Source organism: Schistocerca nitens, chromosome 8, assembly GCF_023898315.1.
Source record: "Schistocerca nitens isolate TAMUIC-IGC-003100 chromosome 8, iqSchNite1.1, whole genome shotgun sequence".
Lineage (NCBI taxonomy): Eukaryota > Metazoa > Arthropoda > Insecta > Orthoptera > Acrididae > Schistocerca > Schistocerca nitens.
This window is the reverse complement of record NC_064621.1, coordinates 28,252,224-28,272,613: the sequence shown is the minus strand read 5'-3', so window position 1 is coordinate 28,272,613 and position 20,390 is coordinate 28,252,224. Positions and strand designations below refer to the sequence as shown.

At 43.5% G+C, this 20,390-nt stretch overlaps 1 protein-coding gene across 4 annotated transcripts in view; it reads right to left on the bottom strand.

The window, feature by feature from the left end:
* Nucleotides 1–20,390, bottom strand: part of LOC126198840 (GRAM domain-containing protein 2A-like) — a 274,175-nt gene that overhangs the window by 71,356 nt on the left and 182,429 nt on the right. Inside the window, exon 1 of one of the 4 annotated variants that reach the window (XM_049935422.1) lies at nt 7,793–7,892. The exons of the other annotated variants lie outside the window; for them this stretch is intronic. Coding sequence (XP_049791379.1) covers nt 7,793–7,872 — 80 coding nt within the window. The 5' untranslated portion in view covers nt 7,873–7,892. Of the gene's footprint in view, nt 1–7,792; nt 7,893–20,390 lie in introns of those variants that run through there. 4 annotated transcript variants of the gene reach the window in all.

Genomic DNA, 20,390 nt, shown 5'->3' with positions numbered 1-20,390 from the left:
AGCAAATGGAAAAGTGAGCTTACCACACGGAAATATCGAGGAATAACCGAAGCTCGTCTACACAGACAGTAACGAAAATTACGTACCCACAAACAGGCAAATCCATGTCTATAAACGAAAATAAGACACTAAAAATTGTCCTACAATAACAAACTAATACTCCAAATTACCTCAATATCATTACGAATAATTCTTTTAATGTACAATGATAGCGCTTATCCGGAACACAGAACTGTTTTATTATCTATGCCTCGAAGTGAAGACCTTACTATCTATGACTAATGTATGACGTCATTGGTCAAAGCCGACGGGTTGTATCCCCTGCTAAACTAGACCCCGTTTCTGTATGGTAGCTTTGAGATGTCCGTTTTAGATGCATTTGAGTTTCTTTTAGTAAAAATACTAAACCGACTACGATAGGTTAATCTGTTGCCCCACAACCTGCTTTCTCGGAATATTACAGCTGGTTACATGATTTATGTGAAATACATTGTAAGATTAACATTGTTGTTGAATTTAGATATTGCATTCTCTACATCAGCTATATAGCTAGAACTTATTTACCGGTACTATCTTTGATTCATGTACGGTAAATATTGTGTGTTTTTGGATGTACAACGTATCTCTGTCTCCACTGCAGCTGTAGAATTCTTTTTACGCTCACATTTCTTTCCAAGAAACTTTTTCTTAAGAATATGTGACTGACGGTAATAGTGTTTAGAACTATTTTTTCCCGATGCAGGAAATTCTCGTGATCAAAAGTGTGTGTGATTTATGTTTCAAAATATCGCCTATCATTTTCCGTCATAGTCGACATGTTGATGATGTATGTCCCACGTTCAGAACCTCATTGGTCAAAGCCGACGGATAGTATAACGATTTCTTCTTTATGCCAGTAAACAAAGTTACTTTAAGTTTCTTTTTAATTTTCGTGCGTCAGCTGTTGATGTATGTAGGCGGTTTTTATCTTTTTTTGAAGCTCTTAAAACGGAACTTTTCCTGCTCTACTATTTAAATCAGATCTTTATTTCCAATAATGATACAAGCTGAAGCAATGAATTAAAATTTGTGCCAACCCGAGCACTCGAACCCGGGTCTCCTTATTTACCAGATGTGTTTACCACGACTTCAGTGTAGCGTTGTGGCTACCACAGCTGCGCAAACTACCTCCAAATCCAGTGCCCTCTCTAACACAAACTTCAGTTCAAAGTTTCAGCCTATCTTTCTACAACCAGTCCAATTCATTTTGAACGGCTTTCGGTAGCATTATACAGCAACCTCCATATTGTCCGAGTTTGCGATTAACCGTGTTTAGTTCGGGCAATTCTGGAAACAAGCAAACCAACCAATCAACCCTGAATTATTCTGTTACCATCAGAGGAATTATTTTTATTTGGAAAGAAAAATTATGTAGAAAAATTCAGATGGCGAAACACCTGAGATTGCTTACATAGCGATGCCTATGAACCAGGATCTGGTCAATAAAGTGACGCGAATATATTTAGTGAGCAGTATACGTTTGGTAGAGGATGGCAGCGAAGATGAGTCGCTCAAGGAAGCCGTTATCACTCACACCGAGGCACTGAACAACGTTATCTGTTGAGTATGCAGGACGAAATTCGTTTGACCAGACCGATATATTGATTCTTTAAAATGGAAAATGATGGTCAGCAAAAAATTAATGAAAATCGAGAAATGGAGGATTGTTTCCCAGAAGTGAAGTAAAAACAAGTGCGTTTAAAGGGTATGGTTGTAATTAAGTTGTTGCTGGCGAGTATAGCGTAAGTAATGAATTGTGCATTGAAATGCGATATGTAGCACGTTCTGTAAATTAAAGAAAAGTAGTTTTCTGTAAAAAATAAATGTATTTTCAGTTTATCCATCTTTTCATATTATACGCGCTTTTTTGGATCCGCATTAAACCGGGTATTCAGTATTTTAAATGTCGTGTTGAGTGGCGCTAACAAAGCATAAGCCTGTGGGGCAGTGAAAGAATATTTTTACGAAGTTATTTACTGTACACTATGTGGCATCATGATTCGAATACAATTATGTGGGTTCCTTACGCTGACCACATCACCAGCTTGAACTCCACCGAGTATTATTATTATTATTATTATTATTATTATTATTATTATTACGGGGCTCTCAACTGCACGGCCATCGGCGCCCGTGTAAAGTCCCAATTTTTACACAGTCCAAGTTTTTGTACTGTCCAATTTAGACACCGACACAAATAATGATGGTGATGAAATGATGAGAACAACTCAAACACGCAGTACCCAGGCAGAGAAAATCCCCTACCCGACCGGGAGTCGAACCCGTGACGCCGTGATCCAGAGGCAGCAACGCTAGCCACTAGACCAGGAGCTGCGTACGAAGTCTATCGAGGATCTCCGGCATAAACGAGAGCATCATTCGGCGATCAGGAGTTCAAAAATGCGTGAACTGCACACGATTCCTCAGGGGGAATGGAGGAAAATTTCATCTTCACCGTTCGTCCCTGAACGATTAAACTGGAAGCAGCAGAAAAAGTTTGTCATACACGCTATCCGTTATGTGGCTGACGTCTTTGGAATTAACAGCAATGGATGTCCAGAGGCTTGTGATCCATCACACAAGCGGACTGATTTTAACTCTTTATTACGTATTCATTGCTTGAATGCTCTTGTCACTGGCGGTAAATGTAATAGTGAAACAGGTATCATGTGACTGCCATTCACTTAGGTGTTCATTATTGTTTCATAATAATGCAGCGTAATGCCCAATGGAATCTTATTCAAACTGTATGCTGAATTGAAACTTCCTGGCAGATTAAAACTGTGTGCCTGACCGAGACTCGAACTCGGGACCTTTGCCTTTCGCGGGCAAGTGCTCTTGGTAGAGTTCGAGTCTCGGTCAGGCACACAGTTTTAATCTGCCAGGAAGTTTCGTATCAGCGCACACTCCGCTGCAGTGTGAAAATCTCATTCTGTATGCTGAATTGTTGTAAATGAGAAATGTAACCAGGTCATCTTCATGTGAATGACTACTCTGCAGTTAACACTTAAAAAGTCTGGCAGAGGGATCATTCAACCGCTTGTCGAGCATTTCTCGATCGTTCCACTCTCTAATAGCACGTGCGGGAAAACGGATACTTACAGCTATCCGTGTGAGATCTCATTTATTTTATTGTGATGTTCATTTCTCCCTATGTAGGTGGGAGTCAACACAATATTCTCGCATTCGAAAGTTGGTGATTGAAATTTCGTGAAAAGATCTCGCCGCAACGAAAAATGCCTTTGTTTTAATGACTGCCACCTCAACTCTCTCCCGTATGTCGCGGTAATACAAAACGAGCTAGCCTGCTTTGAACTTTTTCAATCTTCTTTGTCATTCCTATCTGGTAAGGCTCGCAGTCCACGCAGCAAAACTGAAGAAGAAAAACGACGGACAAGCGTTGTGTAGGGAGTCTCTTTGGTAGATTTGCTGTATCTTCTAAATGTTTTGCCAATAAAACACAGTCTTTCGTTGTCCTTACCCACAAGGTTGCGTTTCAGTTTAAAATGTTCGTAATTTTGATCCGTGTGTGTTCCAATTTAAACTGTTCGTAATTACGATTCCCATCTATTTAGTTGTATCGACAACCTTTAAATTTGTAGGATTTTCGTGCAAACGAAATTATTTTAGTACTCATGTGGATGACCTCACAGTATTAATGCTTCAGGACTAACTCCTACTTTACGCTGCCAGCCCAGAAGCTTGACAGCGGTATGTCATAAATGAAACTAATGAAAAAATTTACAATGATCAGTCAGCGGTTGCCCCTGACGTGTTGTCTGCACTGTTACAGTGCCCGTGGCGTGACGTCATTCTGTGAGAGCACCATATAGGATCGACTCCGCGCCGCGGCTCGTCCAGACGGCCGTCACGCCCCGTCAATATCGCGATACGGCGCACTTGTGGCCAGGAAGCTGGCGCCAGAACAGCTGGCAGGCTTCCCTCACCTGCCGCGGTTGTCAGTTGGCGAGCCGCTCGCCGTTAGCGCCATTAGCACTTCCTGGGAGCGGCAGCGCCTCGTGCCGCCCGACTCCTCCACACAACGCGCGCTCCAGGGCTCCAGTTTCGGGTGACGCACGCGCCGCGTGCAATCAACGCAGCAGACGCGACGTCTGCTGGGCGCTGGTTTTGACTCTAGTATTGCAGAGCGGGATATGAAGCGCCTTCCAGACAGCTAAGCAAAAGCTCGACAGTCCGAGCACGCGGACGAAGTCATTCACTAATCATCGAATGCCACTGTATTCGGAAATCATCTGCAACTTCCTAGATACACTGTAATATATATATATATATATATATATATATTGAATCGGCAAATATTTTTGGTAGGCTTTTTGCACCACTGTGTTAAATTGGAACACGCATTCAAAAAGTGAAGAATAAATGACAGCTGCAACAGCTTACGCCGACGACCTTTCAAATACCGCCCGGAGACGTGGCAACAATGGTACAAAGAAAAATCAACATCTTGAAAACAACGGCAGAAATCTAAAGTCAACATATTTAAGCAGTTTAGAGAAATAACACGGAAGAACGGCCGCGACGGGGAGGCTAAGAAACTCAGGGTAATGAAGATGGAAATATCCTTCCGCTGATCACAGATATGTGCAATAAAACATCCATCCCCTCTCAAGCAACATTATAGTTTTTGTTAACAGTAATAAAGTCGAAGATGATACGCAACCTAACCTCTAGACTTGGCGGAAATAGGAAATATGGAAGAGAGGAAAACCTATGAAAAATATTGGGGCCAATAAAACAATGGTAAACGCAGCAACAGAAGCAATGAAGATCTGTAAAAGACGGTTGACCAACTAAATGTAACGATGAGAAGACGTAGAATGATATTTTACTGTCGTGTGGTTAGGATGAATGAAAACAGGATACGCTTGAGAACTTGTCAACCGCCGCTGCAGGTCACATGTATCGAAGGTGCTCGGGTATGTCAGTGAAAGTAAAGAAGACTACAGCGCCTTAACATATCCGTCAGTTACACGCTGGACTACACTGGTGGTGCGAAAAATAGAGCTGTATGAAACGTGAGTTAATCCCCAGATCCCTGCAACAGAACGCCGTGTCTATTACCAAACGAGAAAGCTGTCGCATCCTGCCCGCAACCACAGTCCACTGACGTCTACTCGATCTCTGCACGATAATCGTGCGTCATATTCCTGTCTGCTGTCGTCGCGAACTACGGAACTTTCCTTACTCTGTCCATCTTTTTTGATAACAGATCAGATGTCGTGACTCATAACTCAAATACTAACACTTCGGACTAGCGTCACAAGAATACTTGTTCATTAGTTTTGAACGTTGGCCGTGATTGCCCGTTCGGCCTATGTACCACGTCCGAAATCCAAAAGCCCATGTTTGAGCCCCGGGATAGTCCAGATATTTTAAAAGTAATTTAACAGCTCTGTTATGCTGACAAAGCTTTGTTTACGTCAAAGGTGTCAAGTCGTGCATCATACTGTACTTCAGACTAACTCCGTAATTTATCGGATGAAGAAACCCAACGGTATGTCACATCCATTGTGACCTCGAGTAGCAGAGCACTGTCACTCAATGCAAAGTTCGTAGTGACTCGTATTCTGCTTATAACCCAGTCCCCTTTACTGTAGTTTTCATGTCCAGGAGTGCGGCCGGCATTCAGTATGTGGATAACTGACGAATTAACTATCTACATCTATACCCTGCGATATATCTTAGGGTGCGTGGCGAATGGTACTTCTGGTTTCATTATGCTCCCCGTCCCATTTTCCTGTTCCATTCGCGCACGTGGGAAGAATGATTATCGGTAAATCATAGTAATAACTGATTTTTCAGATTTTCTCGTTGTGCTCACAGGCGCATTGGGGAGATTTCGTGAACCACTCCTTTCACAGATGAATTAAGTTTCTCTTAGATTCTTCCAGTGAATTTCAGCATAGCATCTATTTTTCTTGCAATTAGTTTGACGTTGTCGTTCCACAGTGTTATTATTAAGAACCGTCGCTCTAGATAAATTGGACAATGACGGTGGAAAGAAGGGAAAAGAAACGTTCCAGCATTCGCCTTGTGTGATCTGGGGAAGTCACGGAAAAAATTTACCACGATGGACAGAAATGCACCTCAATCTGCTACTACCCAGGTTGACGTCAAATTGGTCGAAGCAGAGCTGCCCAAGTTAGAACTAAACAGGACTTTAAATTATAAAGGAGGTAAAAATAAAGTAGTTTATATTGTAAATAAAGGCAGGCAGAAAATTATGCATGGTGATGATGATGTGGATATATGCAGAACAGCAAGCAAATGCCAGGGTGGATTACAGGCAAGTGACAGAAGAGATGATCGTAAGAACACGCTGTCTTTAGTCCGTAATACGTAGGTCATGTGATCGTAGTCTGTCTCATTGCATTCATTTGGGTACACTAGCATCTTCTGAACTATGACCACACTTTTTCAACGAAAGCTGAGAATGTGTTGGAGCCCTTTTACTCTATTAGCAGATAGGACTGATAGAGGAAATAGAGAAGGTCCAAACAAGAACAGCGCATTGCGTTACAGGTTTACTTAGTAAGGGCGAAACCAACAGCCTCGCCATGTGGCGTATCGCTGACAGCTTCCAAACATCACGCAGACTGGAAAGAGGCATAGTTCTCGTTCCAACGTTAAAAATAATTTCGATCTGCTAGCTACGTTCCGTATTCAGTGTTGTATGACCTAAAATGCATCAAAATTAAACTCGACAGCAACTAATTTTTTACTGCAAACTTCTCAATTACGCATCATGTTTTACTTAATTTCGAAGTATCGCAATAACTATGGGCAAGAGTGAAAAGAAAACCGCTTCATTATCAAGCTGTGTTATCAGACTACAGTATGCAAAAAATCGAATAGTTGCGTCAGAATCGAAAGAGAAAGATTACATAGTGGCGAACAAGCACGAATCCAAAACCAGCGGCTTTTAATTTTTTTACGCAAAAAGCAAATTTTTTACTGAGAAACAGAAACGGATGTAGCATTGCTTCATCTACATAAAACATCGGATGAGTTGAAACTTCCCCCTAAAGAGAGGAATCAGTCAAGTCGCTTCAACTACGTTTGTAAGTGTTCCACCACTGCGAGTTGTTTCTGCGTCGTGTAGCGAGTCGCTTCCCATACAGCACTGCACATCGTACAGCCGGAGTGCGAAGGGAGCCTTGAAGTTCCGAGAGTATTTCCTAGAAGAATGAACCGTCATGCTGCTTCCTCCTACGTATACCTCGCGAAGATACCATGAAGGTAAAAACAGAGAGATTCGAGATCAACAAAGGCTTACCACCAATCGTTCTTCCTGCGAACTGTTAACGACTACAAGAAAAAGGCGGAGAAGTGCCGCTGGTGCACACAGTACCTTCCGTCAGACACTATAATGTGGCTTGCAGAATACAGCTGTAAATGTAGTCCCCAGCGTTGTACCTCACCACCTCGCTACATTGTATTTCGTGTTTAGCGGCAATGAAACAGCTACGAAGAACAATATGGTAGGGACCAACGGAGAGGCACAGGAAACGCAACATATGACTCGATACCTAGACTATAGGAACCGACAAAGCAGTTCATCGCCCGTTGACTATCACTTAAATGTGATTTTTCAGGACTAGGCGACAAACATCCGCTGGTTTCGATCGAGGTATACACTCCTAACAGTGCAGTGGTCATTTGACGTACAGCAGGTAACTGGAAAATTATCACGGTTGGGAGTAGCGTTAGCCGCTGGTGGCAGACTTACTTGCCGCCGGTGATCCAGCCGATGACATTGAGCGCGACCGCCAGAGACAGGCCCTCGACCGCGCAGGGTTCGGACTCCATCGCGGAGCGGAGGTGTGGACGGCGCGGCGCACGCGGCACGACTGCCTGCCGACCGCAGGTTCGACCAGGGGCATTTTTAGCTGAGGATGAGGCGACGCCGCACAGCCGGAACTGCCCGGCTTCCGCGAAAGCAACAGTCGTGGCTCGCGGGGATGGGCCGCGATCTCATTCGCGGAGCAGAGAGTGTGCCCTACCAAAATAATCCGCAGCTGGCGTCGCCCGCCCACCGCTCAGCGGCCCTGTAATTTTGCGTTCGATCAGAACTTCTGACCACTTTTCTGCAGTTGTGTGTTTCGGTTTTCTCTGGAGGTATGTAGAGAACCTCCTTCCTGTGGTACTGTCCAAAGATCGCGGCGCCACATCGAAGTCGGCAGCGCTGAAAGATACCACAGACATCAGCGATGTCTCGCTACAATCCGCAACGACGAACGGAGTGGCCGAAGAGGACACGCCCTCCCTGTCAGCACAACAGCGCCTTCACACGGAGGTCAATTTAGAGGCGCGCACAGAAGCACTGTGCTCAGTTCGTGGCCTCTGCTGAAGCAGTCAGTATCACTGACTAGGACTACAGAGTTACCCGAGACGGAAAACTAGTAACTATGAACATTCTACTTCAAGAGAACAGCTTGTTAATTAGAGCATAAGTGATGCTTTCATAGGCAACAAGAGCTGTAAATTATCAAGCATTCCTGTGGCGAAGTACTCTATCATGTTAAGTAAATTTTTTTATCCTTCATGTAATAAAATGAATTAATGTTTCATATCATGTACTGCGGATGAGCCACCTCGCAGAGCAATCGAAGAGCCCACAGGTGAGGCCAGACCATCGTAGTTCTTCGTCTGCTCATACCACTTCCGAAACTTACCTGTGTTCAGAATTTCATGTGCTTCAATCTTCGTTCGTTTCAGATCACTTCTGATTACCTGGAGCCACTTGCACCAGGTACATTTTTTCCTTCGTTGACATATTCAAAAATTCTCCTGTTTTCTTTCATCTGGGTCAGATGGCCGTGAAAAACGACAGTCCACGTTTTCCCACCGTTACATTTATTTGTTCAGTTTTCTTGTGCCGAGCTTCTATGCTCCTGTTGCTGTATTCCCCGGTCTGTTTTATTGGGCCTAGCATTTTCGTGTTTCTCTTTCATTTGCGGCATGTTTTTAACTTCTCCTGTCTTACTCAAACCCAGGCGTTTGGATGCACTTTATTACTGTAATTTTGCTTCAGATACGATAGATCCGTTATTGTACACAGCTTTATGCAACAAATTAAAAGCCGTAACTAAGTTCATTTTAAGACTTTGAGGACAGGTTCCTTTCACATAAACAAGGAAAAAGGTCCGATGAACATGGGCTCAAGTGCATACCACTTGCTCGTCTTCGCTAAGGTGGAACATCTCTCCTACTGAACAAGTGCTTATACCTCATAAGGTATGCATTTTAGAGTCCATGTTACGGGAAATTTTTTCTTGTTTTGTTGTAACACACATCTCAAAATCTGTAAAAGGAACTTGGTTACTTCCTGTATATCGTATCTTTCACATGTTTGCACGTCGTGTTGCAGTGATGCGTGAAATCGGTGCTATAGTCTATATAGCACAGCTATTTCTGTGTTTACTGCAACGTTCATCCATAAATTCTCAGTATTGTGTATCTTCTTCGCTTGCAGATCAATTTGTTGGCTGGGTAGTGTTTACCTTTTGTAACTGCTACTTGATAAGCAGAACGGAGAAAATAAGACTCTTCCTCGGGAGACAGCCCGATCCTAGGGTGACGCTCTCAGCCGGCAACCAAGTCCACTCCAGCTGAAGCAGCTCACTGACTATTAGGTCCCACGGACCTGCCACTCTGAGAGGATGCCGATACTTTTATTTCAAATAGTGCCTGACATTTTCTGTAGGCTTAGGATTGAGCAATTTAGCGAGCAAGTAGAGCTGCGTTAGAGTGCCAGATTGTTCCCCAAATCAGTGCAGTGTCCTGTGAACACGGAGGGGCACGCAGCACACCCCTTCCGAATGTGTGAAGAAAGTCCAACTTATGGTCACCGGTCGTGCTGAAACAATCATGGCTCTTTTTACTCCGACAAACGTTGGTCTTGGTGAACGTAAAGAATCCGCAACTGCCAGTAGTATATTTTCACAAACGTAGACAGGATATCTGAGGGCACCGTAATACCGTTTATTCACTTTGTATGTTTATTTGGATTACCACTTTCGAATTTTGTTGCACGTCATCTTCATAGTGAAATAACTTTCCGGCAACAGGTGAGGACGACATGTAGCACTGGAAATCAGAAGCCACATCTAAAAGCCAGGAAGAAACTCCATAACCCATAAAGAGGATTGCCTAAGCCTGCACGGCATCAATGGCATGTGGTCTTCTATCTTACTAAGTGCGAGTAGATCGCCAGTTCGTATCTTGCCACGGAAACCTACGTTAAGGGCGCATTCGTCTTTGAAACCTTCAAAAAATCGATCTTTCTCGCTTAAAATGGTCTCTGGGGCGCCTATTTGATTGTGGATTCATCCGAAGTTCACCACAAACCTTGTTATCGAGTTACAAGCCGATTTAAGAGATAGTGTCCCGGAGCGCTACCGACGAAACTGGCTACCATCTTAGTTCGACATATTATCGTATGACTTGCTGGAATGATGTTTGGAGGCTACACTCAAAATGCCGACGAAAGTTTTAACACTTGCGTCCGGTCGATGTCTCCGAAAACCGTACACAGCTGGAAAGCAATAATCGACATTGCGACCACAATGTAGCAGCACGTAATTTCAACGACGGCTGGCTGAACAGGAATAACGGAAATTTTGAAAGTGCTCGAACTTAAGATCGGACCAGCCTGTTTGTGCTTGGGCACAAACGTGGACGAAAATTGTATAGAGCGAGCAGAACAGCGGTTGACAGAAGCTAACAAAGAGGCCCGCAGGACTACAATGGCCACGATGAACGAGGACAAAGAGGACGTTTTGGATCCCGAAGGATAGCTGTATTGTCCAGGGATCCCTGACTACAGGTATCTTTAAATTAACTACAAACATTGTTACCCAAAACTTGAAACGCGTTTTCTCAAAGCCGTATTTTACATATTGGCGGGAAACATAATTTTAGTTCATACGATTTTCATGCTGGCTTTCTGAACTGAATTCTCTACCACCATAAGTAGCAGTTTTGTGGCATATTCAATGCACGCTTTTGTCAGGATTTTTTGGGCGAAGTACATGACTTTTTTCAACACGTCATCACTTTAGTAGAACTTAATATTTTTCAGTTATCCTATGTATGCTGATGCAAAATGTATTGCAAAATATTTATACAAAATTATTTTGTTTCAGGTCCAGCAGGAGGGATTCGAGAATACCCGCGATGATAAGAGTACTGCACGTGATACAGTGGTGTCCTATATGGATACAAAAATGATTTCTTAAACACAAAAGTATTTATGTTTCTTGAAAAAAAAAAATCACGAAACTCACCTATTTTTCTTGCGTTAAAAGAGAACTACCCCCCTAAAGCTGATCTCCCAAGTATTATTACCGCGATTTTCTAGACGTGAACACTGTTTCTGTTTAAGATGACTCTGGCTTTATTCATTGGTCCTGATGTGAATTCACATCGTTTGGTGTCCTAATTTTCCATCTCCCTGTGTTTCCGGCCACCTATTTGGCGTCGATCTTGCCCGGTTTGCATCAAGCTATCACATAAAAGGCGAACCAACATTGCACCACTCACTGCGTATTTCAGTGCAATTTTCGCGGCACCCTCTGAAAATGTACGTTTCAGGGTACAACACGTCCCCAGAAAATTGGTTCCTCGAACTCATTTTGAAGTTAAGAGACTTACTATGACGGTCTGCCAAATTCAAAAATGTGTGAATTCCTAAGGGACCAAACTGATGAGGTCATCGGTCCCTGGACGTACACACTACTGAAACTAACTTAGGCTAAGAACAACACGCACACGCACGCCCGGTGGGAGGGGCGACGCAATCCGTGACATGGCGCCTCAAACCACACGGCCAATCCGCGCGGCTCAATTATGATCATCTGTACTGATCTTTCTCGTATACGTTCTAAGTCCTCTGTTAATCCTACCTTCTACAGGTCCCCTACTTCTGCACGGTATTCCAGTAATAGTTCCGTTAATATTCTCTATCATGGAAGAAATGCGGTTCACTTAAATGCTACAAATGAAAAGTTCTTTCTTCGTCGCGGCACTAGCGGCTACATTTCTGTCCGTGCTCAGTCTGCACAACAGAATCATTTAAAATAACTCAGCAAAATCCAGTGGGGCGATGCTACAAGACAAGAGACTGATAAAGCCAAACCTTCTAAGCAAACTAGAGAAATCGCGAAATTTATTGTCTTCCAGTGTACAGTTTACGTAATGATGAAACATTAAATAAATTTGTGATTATACGGAGACATATTCTCTTACACCATTCACCAGAGGAGAGGAACGAGCGAAGCTGATACTGCTGGTACGCCAGCACCGTCCGACTTCCGGCACGCTGCAGTTTCCGGCAGACACGTATGGCAAGAAGCTGGCCCGCCTCGTTGCCTCGGCCTGTCCGGAGCCCGCAGCGACCTGATCAGCTGTCGAGAGCGTTATTCAAAACCTGCGAGAGCTGCCGGCAGGTGGGGGAGGTGCGACCTTGCGCCGTGCCGTGTTTACAAACCGCCCACGCGAGCTCGCTCTCTCTCTCTCTCTCTCTCTCTCTCTCTCTCGCGCACACACACACACACACACACACACACACACACACACACACACACACACACACTCCGAGGCGATTACTTCGCCAAGTTGGCCGCCGACGCTTTCCCCAGAGGGATTCCTCTGCCAGATGGACGGGGCGGTTCGTTCATTCATTCATTCCTCCCGCGGTTCATTCATCTGCCCGTGGGACGCGTCGCCTGACCTGCGCACGCGGCTGGGAGACGCCGGTCGCACTGATGAACGTCGACATCAGATTTGTCAAACAGTAACGTGTACCAAATAGGTATACATACGCACAAGCAAAACACAATAAGGTCCGCACATCCACTTATCTGGGAACTTAGGGAGACACTTGGAAAACAGAAACATTACACAGTTAAAAGATAAAAAGAAAAAAATCGCTAAGCGGCTCCCATTCACAGTACACGGAAGGAACGCAGATAAGAATGACGGTTATAGGGTTCTATCATTGAAGGGTCTCTATGTGATCCTCTCTACGAGATTTTTTTTGAAGTGACGTCATCAATATTTTTCATGCCTCAATTCACGGTGTAATTAGTAAATTACCTCCGGCATAAAAAGAGTGAGCAGCTGAATGCGCACGTATCAGCCACAGTTTACACATTGTTCATGTTTAATACAAAACTTGTTCATGTTTAATACAAAACTTGTCGGCAAATTTTCCGAAACAGACCTGTCCTGTCCTTTACCTCCTGGAATAATAAAACGGGGAATTAGAGTAGTAGAGTAGTTTTTTATTGTCGCAATACGACCAACTTTAGAAGATGTTTGATGAGTAGCAAAGAGGTTTCTGTTCGCCTTGGCCAAACCTGGAGCTTGATAAGATCGGTCGCTCGTAAGAAAATGGTTCAAATGGCTCTGCGCACTATGGGACTTAACATCGGAGGTCATCAGTCCCCTAGAACTTAGAACTACTTAAACCTAACCAACCTAAGGACATCACACACATCCATGCCCGAGGCAGGATTCGAACCTGCGTCCGTAGCGGTCGCGCGGTTCCAGACTGAAGCGCCTAGAACAGCTCGGCCACACTGCTCGTAAGAGATTCCCCTTATTAGATTAGTTAATGTATGAGTTCGTGAAAGTTTTCAGCGTAACTGAAGCCCTATCACATTTCTCTTATAGCTTTATCGTATGTTAGTTTGTGTGGCGAGTTTTATTCTAATACCGCGACTGTCGCATACTTTGAAATTTCGGTGATTTGGTAGGCTATTGGTTGGTGCAACTAGTCACCTGAACGCGTGGAGGTTTGCTGAATGGGTGACAGTTCAGTTCGATCAGTTTCTCATTTTTCTAACCGCGAGTGTGTGCGTTATATGAAACCACTGTGATTTTGCCACTGCTATTTCAACCCGTTTTATTCCATACCTTCCACTGTTCTCTACATGCTTCGCTCATTACCGCCACGGGTTACTACTATTCATGTTAAAGAGTCTTCAGCTTTCACATGTTACCTTCGCCATAAATCCAATGCAATTCTAATCCGGAAATTCCTATTTGTTCGGCACTTTCGTCTCGTTATCACCACATGCTCGCACTCTGCTTTGAGAGCCTTTTGTGCTGTAGCTTCCGTAATCTTCCTCTTAATCTGTGCATTCAAATTAAATCTTGTTTTTTTAGGTCATGTTTCGATAATCGTTCGTGTATTTCAACGGCAACTTTACTTACTCATTCCGTGCGTTAAAATCGAGGTAGCAGCAATCTCTTCGCTGGCCACGAGTAGTCATGGAGGGGGGCCTTTCTTCTTTCCTGTTCTCCTCTGTGTAAGCCTCATCAACTGCTTGTCGGTGTCAGGCGGATGCTTGTTTAATCCACCCTTCGATTATTCCAGATGCATAAACCACTCAGAACCAAGGTTTAAAATTTATCAACTATGAAACTTAATGTATTACCGTGCAACAGCAACCGTCATATTTTACTATGCTAACAAGTGTTTTTAGTTATCAAAGTCAATAAACGTTTACTTTTGGCCGTAATTATATTCAGTTTTCCGTAACTGAAATTCATCCCACGCCCCATCCACCTATGATCCAGGAAGCATCCTACAGCACTTCATTGCGCAAAACTGAATACAGCCCATTGTCTTTCATAAATTATGTATTATACAAACTATACCAAGGTTTGATATAACATTCTTAAATACACTGCCTCTACTACTAAACCAGGACAAGACTATTTAGGGTGCAACCGCAATCCTTAATTGAGCACAAGTCCACGAAGTACGCGAGCTGTCGGTGGTAGCAGCGATCACTCTTTCTCTATTTAATATTAGAAACATTCACAACCAATGCAAACAAACTTTTATCATCTCGGCAGAAAAAAAAATGAATTTAGGTGATTAATTTTGTGCCTGCTGGCAGCTACACGCCTGCAGTTCGGCAACACACTGATGTCCCCGCGGCGTACAGCGGTTCTGTGGCATGGGGCTTTCGATGTGCACCAGGACTGCAGACATGTAGCTGCGAACAAACGACTGCGTACCTTTTTCGTGCTGATAATTCAAACTTCACCATTACCCTCCTACAATCACTTTATCACACAACGGCACTCTTCCTGCTACAAGCCGACGCGAATCTGTAACGCATCCAGTGCTGGAGTAAATTTATACATGTGCATTATAATTACATACTTCATATTTAACTAATTTACTTAGTAGCTCTGTTGGCGTTAACTAAAGACTGCGTTGAATTTTGACGCGCATGTTTATTGAGAGCTACATTTTATCTTTCAATCTATACATTAAATTTACGAGGGTTGGAACTTTGAATAGTGGCAGCTACTTATTTACAGCTCATACAAAATAGATACGTCTTTCAAAGTTTTAGTGACCTTCAAAGTAGTCACTAGCATTGTGTATAACCCGTTGCCAGCGATGTGGAAGTCGTAGGATACTCTTAGTAGCGCCAGTTGTGTTGACAGTTCGAGCGGCGCGGTCTCTTGCCCGACGAATTCGTAGCAGTTCTGAATCGAATGCCGTGAAGTGTTTTCCTCAGCTCCCTTCCTCTAAACTTTTTCTGCGGAGGAGAGGCGCTGTGACGTCACGCCATGGATTGCCGTTTCGTCTCCAGTTCCCAGTGATGACCATTGCCGTTTTGTTTCCGATTCGAAGTGATAACCCGGTATTTCATCGCCAGTGACGATATTAGACAAAAAACTGTCACGATCAGCCTCGTAACGCGCGATCAATTCCGTGCAGATGGTCCTTCGTTGCTCTTTGTGGTCTTTTCGGCTAGGCGGCAAGTAACTCGGCGGGTACACACCTTTAAGTACTCCAACTGGTGGACGAGTGTGTCCGCACTACCAACAGATGTCCAGTTGAGCAGCGATGTGTTTGAATGTGATCCGTCCATCACCTCGAATGAGAGTGTCCACACGTTCCAACACTGCAGGGTTCACAGTCGTGTGCGAATGTCCGAAAGCAGGAGATCAGAGAAGTTTGCGCGTCCCTGCAGTAATGACGACACACGCCGCCCAAAGACTCACCGTGCTTTTGTTCACTGCCACGTCTCCTTAGAAGCACCAATGAATATGGACGATGCTCTGGTTTTCCGCCAAAAGAAACACTGTGACAGATCTCTGCTTGCAACGTACCTCCGTTACAGACGCCATTTTTAAGTTTACACATAGCGCCGCCAACTATCGGAACTGCATGGAAATATAGGGGCTGAAACGGAAATATTTCACGATCTCCCACAACAAATTCCGTACTTTTTCAACGGAAACGGACATAAGAAAAAAAATCGTTGTATTACTTATTGAACGCCACACGTAGATTTAAATGTAGATACTTGTTCTACTGCAAATAGAGCAAAAAGTAGTAAGAGCGTGGAAAATGTTTTGCTGCGGATTCGGACGACTTGTTTCTACTACGGGTACAAACTGTATTAAGATGGCAAGGAAACAGAAATGACGCTACGAATGGAGTAGGGGAACACACCTCCGGGATGTCAAATTTGAACAAGCGGCGTGCAGATTACGGAAGAAGAACGTAGGGACGAAGAAATCTCGTTTTGAGAGTATCGTAAAGGAGAAGAGAGTGCTTTCAGTAAGTAATCCATCAGTTATGCAGATAAAAGTGCAATTAAACAGTAATTGCTGTTGTATTGTGGACAATCTAAGGCACTGTCAGCTCCGCATAAACTTTTATTGTAAATACTCGACTTCAAGAATAGTGCTATAACGCTCAGAAAAATTGCTCTATGGAACCGTTTTGTAAGGTATCAGGGTAAATCAGTAAGTAGCTGGTGAAAAGTCTTGCTTTAGACTTTTCCTAGAAGTCAAATATCAGAAGTCAAATATCAGAAGTCAAATATCAGAAGTCAAATATCAGAAGTCAAATATCAGAAGTCAAATATCAGAAGTCAAATATCAGAAGTCAAATATCAGAAGTCAAATATCAGAAGTCAAATGAGCGCACAGTGAATTAGTACTGCAATGTGCGAAGGAGTTTCCTCATACGTCAACTAACACTTTTTGTCGATGGCTATTAGACGTTTGGTGCCAGATTGTAAGGATTCTTGACCGTACTCTGTCGCTAACTCCGCGTCCGTCATCCTTGGGGCTGAACGCGGAGATTCTTCAACTCTAAACCCTGGCGGCGGCTTCAGCTAGTAACAAAGTCTCAGTGCTTACCGGTAGAATGAAACAGAGCGGGTACGACGCAGGGAAACATTTGGTTTTTCCTTCCTTAGCCCACACAATTATTCACGTACGTATCAGGTGGGAACTGACTATAATGGAGAAAAACCTGACCGCTTAAAATTGGCAACATCGAGGCTTTTTCCGTAGCGGTACGAAGGTTTGACACTGGCCACCATTCCGCCAATCTATGGAATCCTCACCGCCAGTAGATCTACCTCCATTACCACGTCTCAGGACCGCCACTGGACAAGGTTGCTACGCGTGGATGTCCCGCAGGAGATTTTTCTAAGACTCTGAATCCTGTCTGAAACGCAGTTCTTACACTGTGCCATTCGTTTGTCAACGTAGTGGTGCAGTTCTTACTCTAGCTTTCGGCATCAATACTATACGGTAAAGAGGATAACGTCATGGTGATGAAGAATTGTTCAAGTTCTCCCAGTCACGGCGTATTTGTGACTGAGCCCTCGCCGTGCTGGCAACTGGAAGTGAAGGAAAGAGTAAAACTGATCACTGGTGAAGAAAGTGTCGCGTTACTGGAGTCGCTCTTTCAATGAAATCTACTTATGGTATGAAAAAACGACAGAGCTTGTCATTAGAACGAGAATGTCGTTTAAACTACTTCGGAACTGTGGGAAGTAGCATCAGTTTCCTTTAAATTGTCGTAAATGCAACATTATCTATATTACTCAAGAATGTCCTACATAAGTTGAACTGTTACCTAGCTACAACGCGATCGAGACGAAACATCCCGCTTAAACGCATTTCAATTACCGGCAAGAGACTTTCTATGTTATACGTGGCATGGATCTTTCTTACCAACACAACTATAACCGCAAATAAGGTATAAGCCCTAGCCATTGATTTGTTGTATCCAAAACGCAGAAATAAAATTTAATTTCGAAGAAATTAAGGAAAATTGACAAGTGCAATTAGGACTGGCGCACTAAGGGTTTCGTACAAACTTAATTATGTATATATCCAGGGTGAACATCAATAAAACCGATGAACTGCACGGACGGGTTGCTTACTGGAAATTTAGGGCAAGAAGGTCATATGATCACGCATCCGGAATTGCATTGTCGCCGCGCTAGATGGCGCTGACGAATGAAAGTTCGTAAGCCCGTTTCGGGCGTTTGTGTGATCATGGGTCCTCTCAGACTGACGAACGTGTAAGTAGACGGCGGACCGTGCGGCCACCAGATTTGGAGAACTGCGCTGTCTTTCGACCGTTTCCGTCTGCTTGGCCGTACATATACATCATCTCGACTTGTTCCCGACATGAATACCGGACCGTTCTGCTGCGTCAATCACACGGCCTGCAGCACTCTTGAAACACACGGCACGTTCCCAGAGGAACTGTCATTCGTCAGAGACGTCTATCGTGGCAACCATACATTTCCGGACGCGTGTGCATAGGACTTTTTTTTCCCTCCATTTCCAGTAAGGAATCTGTCCCTGTAGTTCGTCGGTTTTATTAACGTCCACCCTGTATAGTCCATCCATTCTGGGAATCGCGAATGTCCACGATTTATGCCTATTACCGAAGTTGATACTGTCAAGATATTGGTCCCGGAAATTCCAAGACCCGTATCAAAATCTCTACAGCAGTTCCTCAGGCTAGCTTGGACATACAAAAAGAAGCGGGCACGGTATTTTAGTTTATATATGTGGAGAGAGAAGGTTCAATGGAAGTTTTATTTACTTATTAAAACATGATTTACATTTCATGTTTGCATGCTCTAATGTTCGTGTATTACGCTTTTAACGGATGATTAGCATGTACAAATGGCAAAAGACATTTTTATGTGATATAATTACAGTTGAACAAGTTTCAAGTTTTCTCCTTTGCCTGTACCGTGAAACCTTGCTCCTTGCTAAATTTCACGATTCTATGCCAACGGTTAGCACCCTATAGGTTTCGAGGAGCGAGTTTTCCAGAATCAAAATACGTGACACGAATCTTTTGATTGAAGTGACTTACAAGTTTAAAATTTTTACATCTCCAAGGGACCAGAGACTTTAATATGTGACAAATTTAAACTTTAGACGTCTACCCTGTCCTGAGAAAAAGGATTCTTGACAGACAGACGACAAAGCGATCCTATAACGGTTTCGTTTTCACAGCTTGAGACACAGAACCCTAAAAGCCAGTATTATCCTTAAAGCTTCGGGCAGCTAACGTGAGCTAGGCATGATGCATGTGTTTTCTTTTTCCACCATCTTTGGAAACAAGCTGTGCTTCACGGCTGACAGATTTACAGCCCATTAGTTATCTCCGTTCGGGAACTCCCGTTCCCAGCTAGGAGCACGCACGTTGGGGACCACTATCACATGGTGAAACTGCGGCTGTAGGGGCGTGAGGCGTGTCTGGATAGCTCAGCAGGTAAGAGGGGCGTACACGGAAGGCGGGGTTCCGGGTTCTAGCAGCTCTCTGATACGCAGGTTTTGTTTATCAGGAAGCTTCAAAACAGCCGAAACAGTCTTTTCACTACCACCACACTGCTCGGAATGGTGTTTCAGAAGCTGTATATGCTGCTCTGTTGCCCAGTACAGTCAGTAGCGTCCCCACCATTTTACTGACGAACTCGAGTTCACCTGTTGTTTAAATAAAAAAAAAATTCACACGACTTTCATCTCAACAAGTTTTAAATTAATGATAGCTTCGTCACAACAGTGAATTTCAAACTGCTTTAACCTCTTGTAGTATTATGTAGATAATATACCTGGAACCTGTGTAGTAGGAATACGGGATATGGATAATTTGTAAAGAGTAATGTGTGCGAGTCTTGGTATTGCTTTCCACCGTCTGCTTCTTTGTGGCTTTAGCGTAAATTCTAAAAAGTATTATCCATTATCATTCAAAATACTTTCGTCTTCGAATTGTACTGGGGTAGACGCTGATTAATGTATGTACACGCATATTGTAGCCATACTGTTTACCTCTTAATTTTAGTAATCATTTCGTCCACTCTGTTTACATTTGACTTCAGAGTTGTTACTGGATTCAACCCAACCACTAATACGTGCTTTCAAGTTTTTTTTTTTTCAGAAATTAATATCTCACTTATATCGTTCAAAGAACCAGCAGTATACTGGGTGATCCAGCTGCCTCCATCAACGTCATTTTATGCAAC